At 42.3% G+C, this 9,872-nt stretch overlaps 2 protein-coding genes across 4 annotated transcripts; one reads left to right on the forward strand and one right to left on the reverse strand.

The window, feature by feature from the left end:
* Window positions 1–2,169: 2,169 nt before the first annotated feature.
* On the reverse strand, window positions 2,170–6,921 carry NDUFA7 (NADH:ubiquinone oxidoreductase subunit A7). Of its 3 annotated transcripts, none has more exons than XM_072113275.1 (5): window positions 6,781–6,878; window positions 6,019–6,110; window positions 3,258–3,320; window positions 3,009–3,158; window positions 2,170–2,445 (listed from the first exon to the last, which is right to left on the reverse strand). In XM_072113275.1, exons 3-5 carry the CDS (start codon window positions 3,302–3,304, stop codon window positions 2,349–2,351), a joined length of 294 nt encoding a protein of 97 aa, XP_071969376.1. In that variant the 5' UTR covers window positions 3,305–3,320; window positions 6,019–6,110; window positions 6,781–6,878; the 3' UTR covers window positions 2,170–2,348. The 3 variants fall into 3 exon arrangements, with proteins under 3 accessions (XP_071969376.1, XP_071969370.1, XP_071969362.1); XM_072113269.1 differs by having other exon boundaries at window positions 6,019–6,068; window positions 6,781–6,875; XM_072113261.1 differs by lacking the exon at window positions 3,258–3,320 and having other exon boundaries at window positions 6,019–6,068; window positions 6,781–6,921.
* A 229-nt stretch (window positions 6,922–7,150) lies between these two features.
* Window positions 7,151–8,596, forward strand: RPS28 (ribosomal protein S28). The gene is made up of 4 exons (XM_072113285.1): window positions 7,151–7,304; window positions 7,536–7,583; window positions 7,877–8,010; window positions 8,524–8,596. Exons 1-3 carry the CDS (start codon window positions 7,266–7,268, stop codon window positions 7,997–7,999), a joined length of 210 nt encoding a protein of 69 aa, XP_071969386.1. The 5' UTR covers window positions 7,151–7,265; the 3' UTR covers window positions 8,000–8,010; window positions 8,524–8,596.
* The last annotated feature ends 1,276 nt before the right edge of the window (window positions 8,597–9,872 follow it).

Raw genomic sequence — 9,872 nt, forward strand, 5'->3', positions numbered from 1 at the left:
CCGTAGGGGTTAACTTGCAGATTGGTGGGTGTCTTAGTGATGACACCCTCACAGATCATGAAAACAAGGGGTCTAATGTGGTCCCAGGCACCTCAGTCGGACCCCTCATTGCTGCAGGAGAGTAATGGAGCAGACGCCACGCATGGGCAGCACTCAACGATCTCCGTCCAGTCCACAGAGATTATTGAAGCAGAACTGTCATGCACAGAATTTGCTCCATTACTCTGGTACCGCATCGGACCCCTCGTTTTTGTGATCTGTGGGGGTCTCATCACTGAGACTCCCACCGATCAGCAAGTTAGGCCCTATCCTGTGGGAAAGCCCCTTCAAGTCACATCTAGCAAAATAAAAACAGAATATCGGGGCACTGAGGTGATTGGTGATGGGACAGGAGGTCTATGGGAAGTAAAGCATTTAACACTTTATCTGCTGCCTGCCTATACAGATAGCAGTCACAGGAGCATATATTTTTTAAAAGGATTGAGTGCACGATTTCTGTAGAAGTTGTTCAATACAGCAAGTTCTGGCTTTGAAAGTATACTAGGCGGGACATTCTCTCAGCTGTAAGTATGTGATTGTAACTTATATGTGTGAATATAGGGAAATATGCAAATATGTTTTCCAAGTTGGAAAATGGAAAACAATGCCTCTTTTTGTAACTTGAAAGTCAGCCCCTTAACATCAAGCATGACTAAAAAGCCGCCTAATAACATCATGTGGGATTAAGCAAGAGTAGTGTATCTATTCTGGAAGGAAAGTAATTTTCCAGCTATAGTAGATTGTTTTGCAGAAGAAAAAGAGACTTGTTTACTAGACAAGCCTGACCTTTAGGGCGCTGTCCCCGGTTGCGTTTTGGCTGCGAACACAAACCAAACTGCACCCAGCGGGGCGGTCCGATTGCTTCGGCAATTCTATGGAAACGCCTGCGATCGGGAACTTTAATACATAAAAACGCTGATGCGATAGGGCCGCGGCCTGCCTCTGTGGGTGCGGTTTGGTCTGCGTTCGCATCTGCAAACACAGCATGGGACAGCGCCCTTTAATGACAGGTACTGTCTGGAAACTTGATTACACATTATAACCCTGCTACACTTGAATATTATGGGAAATCAATGTAAGTCTATGGAAGAACACCTTGTCATTGTTTTTGTGCTAAAATGTAACTACTTCTCCCCTGGTAGAAAGTATATAAGGAGAATAGTCCCAGTCAGAGCCTTGCATTTAGGGAACAGAGCTTGGAGAAGAAGACTGCCAGTCTACCAGAAGAAGCGGAGATATGGATAATCTGCCATTGACCCTGGGCTCCTAGTCTGTGACCCAGGTACCAGGATTCAGAGAAAGAGAAGGACAGCTAGCCCAGGCCTTTCCTAAGCATTAACCCTTCTGCCAGGTAGGAGATTGGAGAAGTCGGCCCTTTGATTTGGTTGTATTACTATGCACCTGAAACGCTTCCGTAAAGAAGGAAACTGTTCACTGCAGACCCCGACTCTCTGGACTTATTTCCCATTGGGGTGCAGCAGGCCTTACCATCCTTTCCGGAGAGCAGCAACACGAGGTGACACCTTGACTGATGTATCCAACATAGCTTTGCGACTACCCCTAAGAGGTTGTGAGTGTGTGTTCTGTCATAGGGAAGGGTGTCTTTAGTTCTTTCATCACTGGTTGATGTAATTATCACATGTCAATCCTTTTATAATAATGTCTGACATTCATGATTGTACACTGCTTCCCTGAGGCGCACGTTTTTTTTTAAATTGAAAATCATTGCTTACAGGACGATTTGCAGATATTGGTGTATTACCACAGTGACAGACACACTGACACGCTTTATGTTGCTTTGGTGTTGGAGGAAAAAGATGTGTATCATGCTGGACACGGGCTGAACTGACATCAGTGAATTGCAAATAAGATACTGTGGGATGGGGTATTTATCAGAGGTGTCTGACAGAAAGATTGGTTGCATGCACAGCTAGAACAATCAGAGTTCATTTTATAAAATGAAAGCTGAACACCGTTTAGTGTCCATGAGCAACTGTGAAAATCACCGAACTATGCATGAGAAGAAAAGCAGTGCCCTACTTCTTGGAGATCTAGGATTCTGCAGGATGGGGCCATTTTACACAGTTGGGACAGGAAGTTTGACAGTACAGTAATAAGATCATCAAATAATAAAATATTACCTGCAAGTTTTATTGCAAGAAAATGGACTTTATAAGGTGCAGCCTACCCAGAACTCAAATTTCACCAGAATATTCGTATTTGTAAAAGAAAAGACAAGACATTTTTCCCCAAAATTTTACTGGTTAATAGAATAGGTGGACAGATGCATATTTCTTATTTTTTTATATTCACAGATATGGCTCATCACTTGACAACTGCAGCTTAGGAGGACATGTTCCTGGTGTTACTGGTTTCTTCACTGCTTTTGCAACAGTCACATCAGAACTGAGGAGAAAAAAAAAAAAGTTATATTTATTGGGGAATCTATTTTTTTTTGGGGGGGGGGGGGGATTGAATTATAAAGAAATAAAACTTAAGTGCTGTCTGCAAACTTTCCGTGGATCTTTGTTTACATGTCTGTTGAATAGGAGAGATCTGCAGCAAGAGAGTTATGACTCATTCGGGGAACCAAATTTTTTTTTTTTTTTTTTTACACCAGGACCGATAAAGACAGGTTGGAATTATAGCGGTATATAACTGTTAATAACAGCGAATGAGAGAATGTTCTTTGGTTACCCTGAGTACATTTAAGAATCTTGTCTTCATGGCAATACCACTTTAAGCTATTGGTAGTGGTCTCAGGAGGAGGATAAGTATAGCTTGATGTTACAGAAGCAGGCAGGAAAACTGTCTGTTGTTCTAAAACTGTCTCAATATGGCTGCAGAACGGGTTGAACACTTTCTGTACGGCTCACCCACAAAAGTTATACAGCATGTTACACCTGCTTATCAAAAAGGCATCTGTCCAACAAACTACTGTAATAGAACAAAATACGTGTTCCACTTACCTGGTTGAGGAATCTCCAGACACCAGAGCCTTTTGTGGAGACATTATTATAATAGGAGGAGTGGCTTCTCTCCGCCCATCACGAGTACAGTAGTAGTTGTTAGCGAACTTGTGACTTGGACCCACAGGAAGATTAGGCGGAGGTTGAGTCCTAAAGAAACATTGTATAACAGCTATTAAAAGAAACACTAGAGCATTGCTTAAGAACACATATAATGATAAATATTGCTTCCCACCACTATATACTGACATTTTCACTTTGCCACTGACACTTGCTACTGTAATTCTGTAGGGCATTCTTGAAGTCCCCTAACTTATATAACACAAGACAAAATTAAAATAGAAGTGAAAATCAGGAGAAAAATAAATGAGAAAATACCATTATTGCATCACTGACAATAGTCAAAGATCATCTTCTCCCAGCACAAAGCTTCCCCATGAACTTTAACCCTCTTCCCGATGAATGAGAGAATTATACAGAACAGTCCAAGACAACTTCCTGACCTGTGCGGTACTATTACGTCGCTTCTGGCACTGGCTCACAAGTGGAAGCTAAAAATTTAAACCCTAAAAATACTATACATAATCGTGTATAAGCCAAGTTTTTCACCACAAAAAATGTGCTGAAAAACCCCACCTCAGCTTATACGCGAGTCTATAACAAAAAAAAAAAACAAAAACCCACACACCCACACCTTCCGGCGCTCCTGGCTATATACTATATATAAAAAATATAAGCCCTCATCCAGCTGTCAACCAAAACAATACTAAAGTTGTATCTCCAAAAAGATGGTGATATTAAAACAAATGAGATTTTCTCTACAGTAAAATTGTTCAAATATATTTCAAAAACTAAGCTGTATAGATAAGGTATCTTTATTCTATAAAATCACTACAATTATGGTGATAACCTTTTTATGGTGCAGTGAATGGGCAAAAAAAAAAAAAAAAACAATTGACTTGGGACCAGCAGATACAGACAATACATCCATATTTTTACATTTCCATAGACTTAAGACCCAAGCTGCAAACACAGGCTGGATCCCATTCACTCCAGCCTTCACAAAGAACCATGAACTAATTGAAATCCTTTGTATAGAAGAGTTGACCCATTAGCAGCAGCACAGGAAGCACATCATCAGGTTTATACCATCACCTGTCCACATATGCCGTTTCTACATCTCCCAGGGCTTTCCCTGACACAAGGTCTCTAAATTATCTCATGTTATGCAATTAAATATTTCTTCACCCAGCTGGGATTTGCACTCATAAACCTGCCATAGATATACACTGAATCTATCCACTAGACCAGTTGTGACACAGAGCAGAGCAGATGACTGGGAGCTACAATCCTTGACCCTTTTTGAAGCAGCCGGCAGCTTTGCTGGTGGCGTTCGGCGGCTGCCACCGATCGTGGGTGTTACCGGTAAGCCTTTGCTGCAATATGCAGCAAAGACTCACCAACTATGGAGAGGGCTCAGCCCGTGAGCCCCCTCCATGCACCCAGCATGTGGCGTATCACTACGTCAAATGTCGTAAGGGGTTAAACATAATAAACTTTAAGGGGTTTGCCCATGAAAGAAAGTTCTCACATTTAAGGGCTCATTCACACTGCCGTCTGCGGGGCCGTACATGCGGCCGCAAATTTGCGGCCGCATGTACGTCCCCATAGACGGCAATAGCGGCACGGCGGGGATCCGGTGCCACACATGTGTGGCACCGATCCGGCCCGCGCACCGCAAAAAGATAGAGCAAGCTCTATCTTTCGGCGGATGTGCGGCCGTGTGCCGCTATTTCCTATGGAGGGAGGAGGGGTCACCTCCTCCTCACCTCCAGCACACGGCGGTATGCCCGCACGGCGGGCATACCGCGTGTGAATGTACCCTAAATCTCCTGGTGATGTTTACACAATAAAGCTAATTAACTCTTATTTTCAATTTAACAGTTTCAGCTCCTATAACAGTTTTAGCTCCTATGATGACCAGTGTAAAATTCCAGAGTGTGGCCAGCGGCTCTCTAAGCAGAAACTTCATGATCCTTCTAGTGCGTTGAGATGCTGTGTGGTTAGATTATCATGGTCTAGGGTTTATGTACACTTATTTAGCTACTGAACATTCACTGGTATCGGACACATAGAAAAAGAGAAATTAGACAGTTTAGAGATGAGAGATCCATGAGATGGATATAAAACAATCACTGACACTTCAGCTGTGCTACATCTCAGCTATAACACACAGAGTGCCTCCCTCCCCTGGATAAAGACCTTATCTGTAGCTAGCAGAGTAAACTCTGCACGCTGCTTGCCAGCAGGAAATGTCTGTGCGTGAGTTCATCCTGTAATGGAGGGTGGAAGGGACAGGAGAACACTGCAGTGTGCAAACAAGGGAAGCTATTCATGAGAAAAATCTACCCTGCCCGACTGTAGTCAGAATATTTACGGTTAGATCTGTGTATTTTTTGTTAATAACAATGAATTAGAGAATGTGTTATTTTGTTATCCTGAGTATATTTAAGAATCTTGTCTTCGTGGGAATTCCCCTTTAATACTTCCCTCCGTTACTCACTTCCAGTGTCCTCTTCTCCTCATGGCTCCTGGCGTATTTCTGTCAGTGCATCCAGAGGCACGTCTACGCACTCTGCCCCAACATATACTGTCGCTTGACATTATACTGCCAGAAAGACTTCAGGAGTTGCAAAGGATACGCAAGAAGTAGAGGATACCAGGGTTGAGTGCCAAAGGTAAGTATTAAAGGAAATCTACCATTTGGTTTCATGCATTATGAACCAAACATACCTTCAGAATGTTGTAGCTACACTGATGCAGAAGCATATCTTGTTTAATCCCTGGGCTGAGTGGTTTTGCTGAAAAAACAATTATTAAATTGTATATTGACACTAAGAATTTCCTGACTGTGATGACCTTGAGGGAGATTCTTATTAGTAAATATATTATAAAATAGATTAGCTGTGAACTTCTTATACAAAAAAATGATTATATTGCAAATACATACCTGCTTGCAATTTCTGTATAGCGTAGCTGTAATTTTGCTTGAAGGTTATGCTGTTAGTTATTTAAAATGAGAAAAAGTTACAAAACGCACCCCTGTAGTTATAAACAAAAACATGTCAGATTATTTTTATTGCAATAAAAATACAGGCAGTCCCCAACTTTCAGACCTCTGTACCCATCATGCCTTCTGGTGAAGCTCTGGATGCTACTTGAGTCCCAGACTGCAACAGGGACAAAGAAATAAATTTGTCTGGAATCACAATTATAAGGGCTAACAGTTCCAACTTGTATATAAATTCAACTTAAGAACTTATCTCAAACATAACCTGGGGACTGCCTTTACACACTAAAAATATTATGTAATGAAAAGCACAAATTCAGGCATGCAAGAATGAAAGACATTCTCTTTATGGGCCTTTTTGCAGCAGATGTTTTGGCTATGGCCTATGCATGTACTCCCCATACAGTTAAATGCATAGATATATACCTGCTTTCATTATTTGCGGCAGAAACATTATGTGGGTTGCAGCACTTTTTTCCCTTTATATGAATAACTGAAAAGTATGACAGACCCTACATAACACTGCAAATGCAGTATAGGTTTCAAATCGCACAGTATGTTGTGACATTATGTAAAATAAGTAGAAGCCAAGAGAACAAAAGTGTCACAATATCAGAAGTGACAGAAACACAATCAGTGTGCCAGTAGTGGCTTGATATAATTCCACAGACATTGCTATCTGAACTTGGATAATGCCATTACCCCAGAAGCCCAGTTTCGCAGCAGCTGGATGAATTTTGTAGCTGAAGCCATGATCCCCTTCAAGGGCAGGACGCGGAACCTTTATAAAAGGGGAAGGATTAGATGGATGCACATCTTGCAACAGTACCCTAAATTCGCAAGAGCCAGCATTGTAACGTAATGCTGTAGTCCCAAGGTCCGAAAACAGCCATTCACTACAGCGTGCTGTGGACTTCTTAAAGATGGCGGAGCTATGCACCAGGGGACTGTTACACACAAAGATTTATGTACAATTTTGTACAAAGAGATGAGAAAACAGTTTATCGGGACTGTGTGGCATTCTTATGTTCCTCTACCGCTTATTAGTGAGCAAGTAAATGGCATTTCGTTTACCCACATGACGTCAGCATAGTCGTGCGTGACGAGACTTCCGCCCTCCCCCTGCACTATAAAAGGGCGCTGCCTGCACACGTGATCCTCTTTTTGGGCCTACAGCAGCCGCAGTTATGGATGCTAGCCGCGTGCAACCCATCAAACTAGCCCGGGTAACGTGTTTAGCTCGTCTCAATAACGGGCCGGGTGTGTAATGTTTGCGTGACTTGGGGTATTGCCTGTGGAGGTTATCAGGTGACTGCCGCCTGTCACCATTGCGGCTTGTAATAGCCGGCACGATGCTTCCTATGGCGTGGTCCGTGTCGCGCTTCCATACATACTATGGGACACCGGAGGCTATTCTTTGGAGCCGGTTGTAACGGTGCCTTTTTGCTTTTCTCTAGGTTACCAAAGTGCTTGGGAGGACTGGATCACAGGGACAGTGTACCCAGGTAAGTTGGACGCTGAGGCTTTTGAGTTGTGTAGCACTGAAGTCAGGTAGCTGAGCCCGTGAGCTGAGGAAGGGTGAACACACTAGTGGTTTTCTAATGCATAATGTATCCTTGTGTGGGGATGGTTTTATGAGAAGTGGTTATGCCACTGTCTATTTGAAAGCTGCAGTAATGACTGTTATGTCAAGATGGCACTCAGTGTTCAGGCAATGTCAGTAAGTTAATAGCACATGCTGCTTAACTGGAACCATGTGTGGTAAAGTTAGTGTCTGAGGGTTTTTTCTCTTCCACAGGTCCGTGTAGAATTCATGGATGACAGCAACCGTTCCATCATAAGAAATGTAAAAGGACCAGTCAGAGAAGGAGATGTTCTGACCCTGCTGGAATCTGAGCGTGAAGCCAGAAGGTTGCGTTAGATTATCACAAGGTAAATTCGTCTGCTTGCATTGTTAAAGGCTGATCTGACTTTCTGTTCACTAGATATGGGTGGACCTTAAACTTTGGTTTGGCGCCGTGTAAACGGCACAGGTTTGTCTGCCAACCTGTCAGACTGCTTTACTACTCTAGCAACTAGGCAGCCTGGTGGACATGCTTGCTCCGTCGCAGCCATGCCTGATAGGTTGCTCTAAGCAACATGTCTGGGCTAGGCAACTGCTGAATGGACAATGTTGATCCTAAAGTTTGGGTCAGCTCATCTATTGGCACTATGGGGTCTGCTGCTGTTCATGAGTGACATCTTGTGTTTTGAATCCACTTATCTGGCTGGGGGGGGGGGGGGAGATAATGTAGAGTGACACTGCGACTTGTATTAAGAAATGTTTGCGCTTGTAATATGTGCTAGCCAGAATTCTACTGCAGTCAGGCCTGCTACAAAATTGTTGCAGTGTAACTGGGCTTAAAATTGTTTGGATTTTTCACTGTTATCTTTCTCTCTTTTCAGATTCCTGATATCTGGCCGACATGATACACTTGACATAAATTTTCTTGTTAACAATAAAGTTTCTCAAAGAAAATGTTCTGGAAAGTTTGTTTTCAAAGGTTAGGCTGTGCACCATTATATAACTTCATATTGGAACTCACAATTCCTAGCACTGGTAAAAAAAAAAATTAGTCATGTATGCTGGAAAATGCACAATATAAGATTAGTTGACATATTTGGTATGTAGGTCAAAACATATATACTTGTCTCAAAGCGCTTGTAAAGTCTGTTTGTGCATAAAGCAGGGAGAGCTGAAGTTCCTGTCATATTGGTTATTTAGTGTGGTGGGGGTTGGAAAAGAAAATGGGATCATAGGCTTTTTGCTCATGTAGAACAAAGAACCTAACACTTTACAGAAGACACAAATATGCTATAACACTGAAAACGTCAAACTTGATATGAACGCAAAACACACAAAATGTATGAATGAAAGAAGGAAGTCTGCTTACCACCTGTGGAAGGCTCCCAGCTGGTATGGCACTGACTTCACCGAAGCAAGGTGAAACTGCTGGCAACCAGAAACCTAAATGAAAGAAAATGGCAAGAGCATTTTAGGTGGTAGAGAAAAACCATAAAAATTTTATTTATCTTATAAAATCACATACAGGTGAACCAGCAAAAAACAAAATATCTGCCTTGGACAAAAGTGAAAAATGGTCCGACACACAATGGGGGACGTTTACATAAAGTGTTGGTGTCTGCATTGGCTTTGTTACTGACCTGCTCTTGGAAAGATACACATTTAATATTGTGGAGCTGTGCAGATACATTTCTGGCGCCACAACCATTTCCTGTTCCTGCGACCAGAATCTGTCCGAGCACCAGAAATGTGTCAACAGTTGGAGAACAGGAATAGCAATAGCACTGTTTTGTGTCACTGCTAGACCGCATTTCGTTTGGTCTACTTTCCGTCAGTTTACAGTGCCCAAAAATGGCTGTGACCCTTCAATTGTGTCTGAGTTTCCGCCCTGCCAAAGCCATGCCCCTTTTTGAAGAAGAGTCTGACCAGGTGGAAAGTTTTTTTTTTTTTTTCTGGCGCCAAACGTTAAATACATAGGCCGGAGAGCAGAACATGTGGTGAGAGCCTACAAAACTGGTGGAAATGCCAGAGTAAATGTCCTCCAATGTGCTGATAATGACTAAGGATGTTCTTCCAACCTTTAAAGTGCCTTAAAGGGGTATTCCCATTTCTACAAATGTTATGATTTGCATAATAGTTATACAATTTTTCCAATAGAATTTTTGTATCAATCCTTCTGTCTTCTAGATCTCTGCTTGCTGTGTCCTGCTATAGAAAGCTTCAAGGTTTA

This window comes from Engystomops pustulosus, chromosome 1, assembly GCF_040894005.1.
Source record: "Engystomops pustulosus chromosome 1, aEngPut4.maternal, whole genome shotgun sequence".
Classification (NCBI taxonomy): Eukaryota; Metazoa; Chordata; class Amphibia; order Anura; family Leptodactylidae; genus Engystomops; species Engystomops pustulosus.